Genomic DNA, 12728 nt, shown 5'->3' with positions numbered 1-12728 from the left:
AAGTGCCTCTGATTAACCCAAAATAAAGTTCAGCTGTTCTAGTAGGTCTCTCCTGACATTTTCTTAGTCGCATTCTACAGCAAAAGCCATGGTTCATAGAGAGAGCTTCCAAAGCATCAGAGGGATCTTATTGTTAAAAGGTATCAGTCAGGAGAAAGGTACAAAAGCATTTTAAAAGCATTAGATATACCATGGAACAAAGTGACGTCATCATCAAGTGGAGAAAATATGGCACAACAGTGACATTGCCAAGAATTGGTTGTCCCTCCGAAATTTATCAAAAGACGAGAAGAAAACTGGTCAGGGAGGCTGCCAAGAGGCCTACAGCAACAATAAAGGAGCTGCAGAAATATCTGGCAAGTACATGTGACGACAATCTCCCGTATTCTTCATATGTCTGGGCTATGGGGTAGAGTGGCAAGACGAAAGCCTTGTCTTATGAAGAAATACATCCAAGCCTGGTTCAATTTTGCAAAAACGCACCTGAAGTCTCCCAAAAGCATGTGGGAAAATGTCTTATGGTGTAATGAAACCAAGGTTGAACTTTTTGGCCATAATTCCAAAAGATATGTTTGGTGCAAAAACAACACTGCACATCGCCAAAAGGACACCATACCCACCGTGAAGCATGGTGTGGTTGTAGCATCATGCTTTGAAGCTGTTTTTGTTCAGTTGGAACAAGGGCCGTAGTCAAGGTAGAAGGAATTATGAACCGTTCCAAATACCAGTCAATATTGGCACAAAACCTTCAGGTTTGTGCTAGAACTTCAACTTTCAGCATAACGACCCAAAGCAAACCTCCAAATCAACAAAGGAATTGCTTCACCAGAAAAAGATTAAAGTTTTGGAATGGCCCAGTCAGAACCCAGACCTGAATCCCATTGAAAATTTGTGGGGTGATCTCACGAGGGCTGTGCACAGGGGGATGCCCTCACAATCTGTCAGATTTGGAGTGGCAAAGAAGAGTGGAGAAATATTGCCAAGTCAAGATGTGCCATGCTGATAGACTCATACCCAAAAAGTCAGAGTGCTGTAATAAAATCAAAAGGTGCTTCAACAAAGTATTAGTTTAAGGGTATGTACACTTTATACAACCATATTTCCTTTTTTTTTTTTTTTACTTCCCTCCACCTAAAAGATTTCAGTTTGTTGTCCAACTGAGTTGAACAGTTTATAGATCACATTAAAGGTGCAAACAGTTCTGATTTTTTTTTATCTTTGTCTCATTTTTGTGTAGTCTTTTTATATCCACTGTATATGGTGGTGGGATATTTGAAGGCCACTGCATATGTTTATCCAGAAGATTACAGAATAAAAAAAGCAATCTTTTCTCTCTCTAAAAAATTAAAAAAGAAAATGCAGCAAAAGACTTTGGAGCAAAAGCTGTCTACTTCTAGAAGCAAAAAAGGTTTTGGTTCCTCTGCAAACTCGGGGGCTAAACTGGTGTTCAGAAAAAGTTCTGAATCCTCAAGCCCGCCTTGACGGCTAACAAACCTTTTCTATAAAGGCTTGCACCCTCTTCTAAGTGGCAGCCATTGTGGCACTGCCTGGTGCATTTCGGGCTGTGTCATGCACATGCTAGCTTTGGAGGATAGAGAAGGAAAACTTGTGATTCCTATTGCCTTGAATTGGCCCAGGAGGGCCTAGTGCTTGTACATAGTCAAAAATCCTATCAGACACTCAGGCCCGGATTCAGAAAGACTTATGATGGGCGTATCAGTAGATACGCTGTCGTAAGTCCGAATCCGCGCCGTCGCAACTTTAAGCGTATGCTCAAGCTGAGATATGCTTAAATGTTGCTAAGATACGACCGGCGTAAGTCTCCTACGCCGTCATATCTTAACTGCATATTTACGCTGGCCGCTAGGGGCGAGTATGCTGATTTACGCCTAGAATATGTAAATCAGCTAGATACGCCTATTCACGAACGTACGCCCGTCCGTCGCAGTACAGATACGCCGTTTCCGTAAGGCTTTTTCCGGCGTAAAGTTACCCCTGCTATATGAGGCGCAGCCAATGTTAAGTATGGACGTCGGGCCAGCTTCAAATTTTCCGTCGATTACGTTGTTTGCGTAAGTCTTTCGCGAATAGGGCTGTGCTTAATTTACGTTCACGTCAAAAGCATTTGCGGGTTAATTTGGAGCATGCGCACTGGGATACTTTCACGGACAGCGCATGCACCGTTCGTAAAAAGCGTCATTTACGTGGGGTCACAATGATTTTACATAAGACGCCCACATCTTACACATTTGAATTAGGCGGGCTTACACCGGCCAATTTACGCTACGCCGCCGCAACTTACGGAGCAAGTGCTTTGTGAATAATGCACTTGCCTCTCAAAGTTGTGGAGGCGTAGCGTAAATAGGATACGCTACGCCCGCACAGAGTTACGCGCTCCCTACCTGAATCTGGCCCTCAGTGGCCCCTGTTGGATTGTATGGGTCTCATTTCTTCGTATCCTGTGTTCCATCTCGCTTCAGTCACAGGATTTGACGTTTTGGTTGTTGTCTGCCTTGTGCCCAGCTCCCAAGCATCCTAAAGTGATTACTGACCACTGTCCTGAATGTAGCGGGGACCAGAGCCTCGATTTTACAATCTGTTTGTGTTACCAGAGGGGCTCCCAAAATGGACAAGGCTGCCTTTCAATCCACAATTGCCAGCAGGATTAGGCAGGTCATTATTCAGGCACATGACCTGGAAGAAGGAAGGTCCCCCCTCTCTTGCCTGTGAAGGCTTAATCAAAAGTGTTGGTGCATTGTTGGCTTTTTAGCATTAGGCCTTAGCTTCCCAAGTCTTTATAGCTGCCACCTTTTTCTCATGCACACGTTTGTAAATTTTATTGAGGTAGATGTTCAGGCCTCGAAGGATGCCGGCCTCAGACCTCCAGGCATCACTGTAGGGCCTTCTCTATTTACTTTTTGTTTTCTGTTAGTAAGAGGTTGTTTTATTGGGCCTGTAAGCTTTTTTTTGCTGTTGCCCGTCCCTCGTGGGATTGCTTTTGGACAACCCAATGGATTGAGAATTGAACTCGCCTTTGTCATGTGATGTAAGTTTAATAAAACGCCACTTTTGGTGGAGTTGATTTGCTTTTTTTGGTGGAGTACATCATAGGACACAGGTTCCTCCCTTCCTGTTCCTCCCTTCAGCACTCCATATTGCCTGCTGACAAAACTTAGGCAATGCAGGGAATGGGTTATGCAGGGTCAAACCTTATGCCAGCGTCCAATCATTTGAAGTCAGAGCATAACCCAATGGTATAATGATTAAATCTACTGCATGAATATTTGCTGATTTTACTGGTTAATTAAATAAACCTTGGCCCAGATTCAGGTAGATTGGAGCAATATTTGCGTGGGCAAAGAGCAAAGATTTTCTCTGCGCCCACGCAAATATTTCGATTTGCCCAGCGATTCACGGAGCAGTAGCTCCGTAAATTGCGCGGGCGCTATGCTAATTAGCCCTGCGTAAGGGCGCCTAATGTAAATGATCCCGCCGGGGGCGGGAATCATTTAAATTAGGCGCGCTCCCGCGCTGAGCGAACAGCGCATGCTCCGTCGGGAAACTTTCCCGACGTGCATTGCGGCAAATGACGTTGCAAGGACGTCATTTGCTTCTAAGTGAACGTGAATGGCGTCCAGCGCCATTCACGAATCACTTACGTAAACGACGTGAAATTTAAATTTCACGAGCGGGAAGTGCAGCTATACTTTAGCATTGGCTGCCCCTGCTATTAGCAGGAGCAACCTTGCGCTAAAGTCGCCGTACGGAAACTCTGTACCTTGCGTGCGCAGGGCCCGCGCAACTTTTGTGAATCGGTGGTAGTATGCAATTTGCATACTATACTCCGATCACAATGGCCGCGCCCCCTAGCGGCCAACGCAAGAATGCAGCCTGGGATGTGAAGGCATAAGGAGGCTTATGTCTGTCAGATCCTAGGCTGCAGTCGGTGTAACGAGGTTCCTGAATCAGGAGCACTCGTTACACCGGAGCAAGTAAGCACTTGCGCCGCGCAACCTATGGTTGCGCGGGCGCAAGTGCTTCTTGAATCTGGGCCCTTGTGCACAACATGCTATGATAAGGCAGAATTTGTTGGGATTAGTGCGAAGAGCTATCCACACACGGTTCAAATATTGGATGGTTTAGCAGAAACCGGCCGAGATTTGAACTGTTAATGGGCAGGCTGAATGTACCAAGTTGATCGCTCAATTTTGGTACAACCAGCCTGCCATATTCTCTTACGATTAGCGCTCACTGTCTTCTCCCTGCGAGAACGGCTTCCCCTGCCTTACATTCCTTGTTTTTGGCGCGTCGATTAAGTAATTTCATCCCCATACTTGGCGCAGGGTGGCCTTCTAATTTGTGAAATGAGCATGCTTGTATTTGAAATGCAATGGTCAGGATGAGGGCAGTTCTTGATGGATATAATAACACAGCCTCATATCCAATCTTTTGTTTCTTGTGGTGATAACTTGAAATATTTATATTCAGCTGCTTTTTATTGCAGGGACCTGGATGTAATGTTACCTGATATAGACTATGTAGAAATACCTGTGGACTGGTGGGATTCTGAAGCTGACAAATCACTACTGCTTGGTGTTTTTAAGCATGGTATGTATGTCCCACATTGTGATTCCTTACTCCTGGACTAGCCCCGCTTGTACACGAGTTGTATTGTTAAACAGCATTGTGTCCTTATGGTGACCGATACGCAGATGTATCTGAAAAATACCACTGAGGATATACAGTAAGAGCTGCTTAACTGAGATGCTTTGTTGTATAGCAATTATTGATGTTTAAGATGAACTTATCCTTAAAGGAAAAGTATAGCCAAAGCTTGTTTGGCTGCACTTCTCCTATGGATCACAGGAGTGCAGTCCGTTTTGCACTCCTGTGACCCGTTTTCAGCAGAGAGCGGTCTGAACTCTGTTCTCTGCCTGCTGACGTCACCAATGTCAGTTCAGGCACCGCATCATCGTGTCAAAGTCCGGATCTGCCAAATGCCTGGACTGACACCCAGCTCAGCCTCTCGGCAAGCTGCTCTAAACTGGCCGCCCCCTCCACAGCCCAGCACTCCAGTGAGGGAGGATGGGGCAGAGCAGAGAGCTGTGGCTGACAGTCTGCAGCTCTTTGCTTGGGTAGCTCTGAAAACCTCTCTTTTTAACGTGATACTAAAGTCTAATTTTTTAAAAAAATATCAAATCTGTTATACTTGCCTGCTCTGTGCACTGGTTTTGCACAGAGCGGCCCAGATCCTCCTCTTCTCAGGTCCCTCTTTGGTGCTCCTGGCCCCTTCCTCCTGTTGCGTTCCCTCTTAGCAAGCAGCTTGCTATGGGGGCACCTGAGCCGAGTCACAGCTCCCTGTGTCCATTCAGACACGGAGCAGCGGCCCAGCCCTGCCCCCTTTCTCGCCTCATTGGTTTCCTGACTTTGACAGCAGCGGGAGCCAATGGCACAACGCTGCTGTCTGGGCCAATGAGGAGGGGAATCCCAGACCGCTGAGTCTCTATGCAACATTGCTGGATCTAGATGGACCTCGGGTAAGTTTTAGGGGGGCCGAGGTGGGCCGCTGCACACAGAAGGCTTTTTATCTTGATGCACAGAATGCATGAAGATAAAAAACCTTCTGCAACCACTTTAAGAATGGAAGTTTAGGCATGCAGCTAAAATGCCCAGTTAAAGCGGTTCTCCACCCTAAAGTGGAGTCCCGCTGATCGGAACCCTCCCCCCCTCCGGTGTCACATTTGACACCTTTCAGGGGGGAGGGGGGTGCAGACACCTGTCTAAAGACAGGTATTTGCACCCACTTCCGGCCACACGCTACGGGCGAAAGACGGGCATTCCGTCACATCCCGTCTGTCGCCCGTTGTGTGCTGGGAACACTCGGCTCCCAGCACACAGCGTGTGAGCCAATCGGCGGGCGCAGCGCGACTCGCGCATGCGCCGTAGGGAACCGGGCAGTGAAGCCGCAGCGCTTCACTTCCTGGTTCCCTCAGCGTGGATGGCGGGGGGAGCAGCAGAGTGACGAGCGATCGCTCGTGCTCTGCTGCGATCGGCGCTGGATTCCAGGACAGGTAAGTGTCCTAATATTAAAAGTCAGCAGCTGCAGTATTTGTAGCTGCTGGCTTTTAATATTTTGTTCCCATGGCACATCCGCTTTAAATAACCAAGTGAACATATAGGTAAACTGCTTTACTTGCTAAGAGATTTGCAACTCTTTTCAGTCAGTCTTTTGATTCACACACTAGTCCACAGTTCACAGCTACTGCTGCAAGCTCCATTTTCACCTGCCTGTCCCTTGGAGTGTTAAAGAACATTACCCCACCACATCAACATAACGCTCCATGTTCTCTGCTCATGTGAGCTGCCTGAACATTTTACCTTGCAGGGCTTCCCAGAGTGTAAATCATGTTGTGTTGGCAGTTTTGTGTGTTGAAATAGAGCCAGATAACTTGTCACTTCATAATAGCTTACTCTTAAGCCTCATACACACGATCGGATTTCCAACTGACTTTTCCGTGGATTTTGCTCCACGTTGGTTGTGAACTTGGTATGCATACACACAGCCTTTTCAGCCAACAAACACGAACATAGTGATGTAATAGACGTACTACGTGTTTTTTCCGCTCTTTACCGCCACCCTTTGGGCAGCTTCTGCTATTGTTGTCTGATCTTTAGCATTGGTTCTCAGTATGAGTGTTTGTAATTTGGACTTTAGTCTGATGGACTTGTGTACAAACGATCGGATTAGCTGACGTAGGACACTTGTTGCCGGAAAGTTTGTCTGTTCTGACAGCGAACATTTGTCCGATGAAAAAGTTTGTCCGATGGAGCGTACACACGGTTGGATTGTCTGCAAAAACAGGTCCGTCGGAGGTTTGTTGTCAAAAAGTCCAATCGTGTGTACGGGCCTTTAGTTTGATTTCAATTTTTCAGAGGTTTATGAATAGATATAATATCAGGCAGTTATATCAATGGTAATTCTAAAATATCTTTTAACGACTTGTGAATTAAAACATAAAGAATGTGCTTTTTCGTATTTGATATTAAAATCATTGTCCTCTAAAGGGTATGAGCGTTACTGTGCCATGAGAGCAGATCCATCCCTCTGCTTCTTGGAGAAGGTGGGGAAGCCGGATGAGAGTGCCTTGTCTGCTGATGGAGTTCACGATGTCAGTCATGACCTAGTAGAAAGGTAGGTGACCAAGTTTTTTACAAATTGATTAGTAGGTGTGTTTTTTATGACTTGTAAATGCTGCATTTTTGCATATATAAAAGTAAAACGATGCATCCATATAGTCAAATCGTGATTTTTTTTTTTTTTTGTACAGATCTGGCACAGAGAAAGAAGACAATAATGAGGACAAACAGGAGGGACAGCAGGAGGTGAGAAGGGTGCATCAAATGTTTAGGCTCATGTCCCCCAATACAAGTTGTAAACCTTGTCAAATGCCGCAAACTATGCCCTGGATTTGAATTAAAATCTGAAGCTCAATCATTTTTTAAAACATTCGCAAAGGGCTAAATACAAATACCCAATCTTTGAGAAGACTTTTCAGTGTGTGTGTGCGTGTGCGTGTACATCCCATCTCACGATAGGATCAGGACCAGAATGTCGGAGCTTTGGCAAGTTCATGTGGAGCACCCAAGTATAGGCTCCACTTGGGAGACTTGTAAAGCATTCCTGCAAGGGATTTTCAGTTCTGAAATTCAAGCCATCAAAAGGCAACGGCTGCCCAGGGTGAACAGGTGGCACAGCTGGTTAGTTACTTGGAGGCCCAATTTATACTTGACCCTTCAGATGCAAATAGGGAGGGTTGGCTAGCTGCCCAGGAAGTCAAGTCTGGCCAATCTAGATTGATGGCAGCACAGCCATTGGCTCGTGCTGCTGTCAATCACATGCAATGACGTGGGGAGCGGGGCCGTGTGATACATTCGACGGCTATGGCCGCCGGCTGTATCACGGGAGCGCCCCCCCCCCCAAGCTAACCCCCTTGAAAGAGTGCTTCCCATGAAGGGGGTTAGCTGATGTGTGTAGTAGCCGAGACAGCCGCCAAGGGACCCCAGAAGACCAGGATCGGGGCCACTGTGTGCAAAACGAGCTGCACAGTGGAAGCAAGTATAACATATTTGTTATTTCAATTTTTTTTTAAACGGGAACCTTTAGTGTCCCTTTAACTATCTACGATACATTCCATTGCCATACCTATCTGCCTCCTCGCGTATGCTGCTAGATGCTCCCTTAACAGTGGAGGCATTATAGGCAACGACCAACCTGTTCCCTAAGGCTGGCTTCACACTGAAGCGTCAGCCGCGGTGACGGTATAGCCGCGCTATTTGTCGCGCGGCTATACCATCGTGTTTACCGCGATATTCGGGCGCTAGCGGTGAGGTTTTAACCCCCGCTAGCGGCCGAAAAAGGGTTAATACCGCCCGCGTTGCGGTGGTATTACCGCGGTATTACAGCGGTATTACCGCGCTTTCCCATTGATTTCAATGGGAAGGCGCGGTATAGGAGCGGTGAACACACCGCTCCTATACCGCGGTAAAGATGCGGCTAGCAGGACTTTTGGAGCGTTCCTGCTAGCGCACCGCTTCAGTGTGAAAGCCTTCGGGCTTTCACATTGAAGAGTACAGGGCATGATTTTTCAGCGCTGTACCGCATGAAAAATGTCCCAATGTGAAAGGGGCCTAACTCAAAGGCACCAGGGGAGGATGGGATATCAACTGAAGTATACAAGTTGTATGCTGATGAGACATTATCCCATCTACTTCAAGTGTTTAATGAAGTGAGAGATATATAGACTGCCTTTAAACATGACTAGGGCAAGTATTGTACTACTGTTAAAACCTGAAAAGGATCCCTTAGACCCGGGCTCCTATAGGCTTATTTCGCTCCTGCAGAACGATATTAAAATCCTGGCAAAAGTTTTGGTCCTGAAGCTAAATAAATTCATAGCTTCCATTTTACATTCTGATCAGGCTGGTTTTATGCCCATAAAATATAGCGCCATAAATCTACAATCTAGGGCTGATAATAGGGGTGATGGGGCACTTGTCACTTGACGCCCATAAAGCCTTTGGCAGCATTGAGTGGGCATATCTGTGGGCTGTAATGCGCAAGTCTGGATTTGGGCAGGTGTTTATCTTCTGGGTCCTACTCCTTTACCAGGCCCCTAAGGCGGTTGTTGGGGGGGGGGCGGGAAAAATGTCCCCCAGTTCACACTTGATGACTCTAGTTTAAACAGACAGCAGCTTATTTATTGATGGAGTATATTTTCCAGGCATGGATTATGTTATATTTTTAACTGTTCTATGTAGGTTTTGCAGGAAAACACAAGTGTCAAGGAGAACACAGAGGAGCAGGTGGACGAGGAAAGCAGTACAGGTGAGAATATGAGCAGTGACCACATCTGTTGTTGCCATTGTTTTTGGCTAGTAGAGTGGTCAGTAGTTCTATCACATGATGCATATCATTTGTTTCTTGCTTTTTTTGTTGCCATGCTCCTGTTGCTCCCGTTTCCTGTGATGTCTGAAGCCCAGGATAGCCCTGAATCAGACAAACTCTTGTGGCCCGTCGCCTCAGCCTTGACTGCAAGACTGCGAAGACTAATAACTGTATACCAGCGCTGCAACCGCAAGGAGTTATCTCGGCCAGAGATTTTGGCTCCCACCAACCACAACTATTGGCTGCAAGATGAGATGGTCAGGAGGGTAGAGATGGACCCTATCATGAAAGAAATGCAGAAAAGGTATGGGTTTGTTTTCTTCTACTTGTCAGAGACTAGCGCATATTAAAGCTGTCGTTTTTCTACTGTGTACTGTAGAATAAAAGTAGATTGTAAAATGAAAGGTAAAGTCTGATGGGCAACAAGTTTTCCTTCACTTGAGCTTTAATGAATCTTAAAGCGGTTGTAAACCACTGCTGATGAAATAAAAACAAAAAAAAAACTGGAAGGCAATTCCATAATGGGCTAGTATGCCTCACAAAAAACATTTGGGCAAAAAGGATAAATACATTTTGATTGGTAGAGGAAGCTTCCACCCAAACATGAACTTTCAGTCCGGGTTCACATATGGGCGGCTGCAGTTTGCAGTCCGGGATCTGGTACGTTTCTGTTCATCAGTTCAGGTGCGATTCAGGGGCAAATTCTTGCCTGAATTCGCACCTGAACCGGACAACGAAGAGGACCCTTTTTGAAACCACACCGTTGAGAGCTGGTCACCATGCGAATTGGATGTGGTTTAAAGCAGATTCAGTTTGCATATATGGGAACCCAAGCCTCAGTGAAAGGTGTAGCCTGCTGGGCTGATTAAGCTTTTTGCGTGTTCGATCATGATTGTTCCAATTGTGTAACATCCCCCGCCATCATTTTTGGTCTGTCCACCTGGGAGTTTTGGGTGTTCCTCCCCGAGACTATAAGAAAGTCAGGCGGTAACTATCCAGCATTTACCAAACACTTTAAAAACACTTTTGAAAAGAATACACTTAAAGCGGTGGTTCCCCTAAAAATAAAGTTTTGACATTGCATTTGCTATAATAATTACAATTAGAATCGGCTGGTTGTATGTAAAAATTACCTCCGTACGTAGCGTTTGTATTATTCGTTCCCACCGCGACTTCCGTGTACGATGCTGGCGGTGGGCGTTCCTTATTGATGGACAGGCATCCGACCGACGCATCCATCGCGTCACGAGATGCCGAAAGAAGCCGAACGTCGGTGCGGCTCTATACGGCGCATGCGCAACGACGTTCGGCTTCTTTCGGCATCTCGTGCCGCGATGGATGCGTCGGTCGGATGCCTGTCCATCAATAAGGAACGCCCACCGCCAGCATCGTACCCGGAAGTGGCGGTGGGAACGAATAATACAAACGCTACGTACGGAGGTAATTTTTACATACAACCAGCCGATTCTAATTGTAATTATTATAGCAAATGCAATGTCAAAACTTTATTTTTAGGGGAACCACCCCTTTAAAATTTATTTTGATTAGATGGGTAAATAGATATATATATTTTAATGTTACTTGTTTTATAAATGATAAGGGTATCTGGCCATCTTGGCTATGGCATCTTGAGATTCAGAACTATACAATACCTTTTTAGATTACATATTGATTTATGTAGTATTTATCTTGATTGGTGTATTCTGTAAAAAAAAATATATATGTATATATGTTATATATGTTATAAATTAAATGAAGCAATTCTCTGCTGTTTTCTAATCGTTGTGTCTTTCCATGACCTTTGCTAGTACAAGGTATTCCTTCCTAATGCTACACGCACTAACTTCTTGTATTGAAGTCCGTTAGCTGATCCTTGTGAGGGTATCACATTAAATGATGACAGTATCTCCTCCTTATAATCTGAGACTGACCCCCCACATTTTTTTTCAATGTCTGCCTTCCACTAGCATATGCTCTTTCCATTGTAGTTGCACGTTCTAGGTTTTAAAGAGTAATCCGTAATTTTTTTCCAAGAAGCAATTGCATTTTCCTCTTTTTGGCTTTAGTTTATTGGTATAGATGTTAGGATTTGGCATATACCACATTTTGCAAAATGCTTTTGAAAGTCGATTGGTATTAAATATCCTGTATAATGTCAAGGTGCTTTTCACAGTATAAAGGTTACACATCTGTTTCATTTCCCAGGTGGACTAGAAGGGAGCAGGCTGACTTCTATCGAACAGTGTCCTCTTTTGGAGTCATCTATGACGCAGATAAGAAGTGTTTCGATTGGACACAGTTCCGTGCACTGTCCCGTCTTGATAAAAAGACAGACGAGAGCTTAGAAAAATACTTCCACAGCTTTGTGGCCATGTGCCGAAATGTGTGCCGACTCCCCCTCAGAAAAGATGATGGTAAGAGAAATAAGTCGATATTACTTTTGATGTAATTCCGCTCTGGCCAATATGAAGCATAATGAGTAAAAATAATTAACATGTAACTAGTAAAATAACACTGTCCAATCCCATACTGACTTTAACCACTTGTTACTGGACACATATACCCCCTTCCTAACCAGGCCAATTTTCAGCTTTCAGAGCTATTGCACTTTGAAAATTGTGCAGGCACTCGTGCATTTTTATAATAATAATAATAATAATAATAATATTAATAAAAAAAAACAGATAGAGCTTTCTTTTGGTGGTATTTAGTCACCACTGGGGTTTTTTTTTTTTTTGCTAAACAAAAGACAGAACATTTTGAAAAAAACTTTTTTTATTTTTTTTATTTTTTAGTTTCTGTTCTAAAAATGTTCTCTTTTTCTGATTGGCACTGATATGCAGCACTGATGGGCACCGATATGCAACACTGATGGGGCTGCAGTAATAATGAGTGCCCCTGATTATCTGTGTACATGTCCCCTGTCAGGGTTGCCAGTTACCAGCTTTCCTTTCCACGTGAGGAACGTACTGCCGATAACCAGCAAGGCTTGTTTACATTGTGATCAGCTGTGATTGGACACTGCTGATCACATTGTAAAAGGCCGCTGTGACCAGCCCTTTACTGCGATTACAGAGCACTCTGGATGTGCGTTCCAGGAGGATGTCCATGGACACCCTCTCGGAACAACAGAGCCGCACTGTAGCTGTCTTTTAGCTATAGCACGGTAAGGAAGTGATTGAAGAGGAAGTAAACCCTGATGGGTGTTACTTCCTCTTTGTTTCCCTGCAAAGGTAATGCATAATGGGCTACTATGAATCGCATAATAGCCCATTATGTGACA

The 12728-nt window shown here is 45.0% G+C and overlaps 1 protein-coding gene across 1 annotated transcript in view; it reads left to right on the top strand.

The window, feature by feature from the left end:
- Positions 1-12728, top strand: part of CHD6 (chromodomain helicase DNA binding protein 6) — a 169067-nt gene that overhangs the window by 130985 nt on the left and 25354 nt on the right. The window contains exons 25-30 of the mRNA XM_040330292.1: positions 4505-4608; positions 7066-7192; positions 7329-7383; positions 9319-9385; positions 9536-9749; positions 11651-11859. Of these exons, the coding sequence (XP_040186226.1) occupies positions 4505-4608; positions 7066-7192; positions 7329-7383; positions 9319-9385; positions 9536-9749; positions 11651-11859 (776 nt within the window). The remainder of the gene's footprint in view (positions 1-4504; positions 4609-7065; positions 7193-7328; positions 7384-9318; positions 9386-9535; positions 9750-11650; positions 11860-12728) is intronic.

This window comes from Rana temporaria, chromosome 12 (genome assembly GCF_905171775.1).
Source record: "Rana temporaria chromosome 12, aRanTem1.1, whole genome shotgun sequence".
NCBI lineage: Eukaryota > Metazoa > Chordata > Amphibia > Anura > Ranidae > Rana > Rana temporaria.
This window is presented reverse-complemented; position numbering and strand designations above follow the sequence as displayed.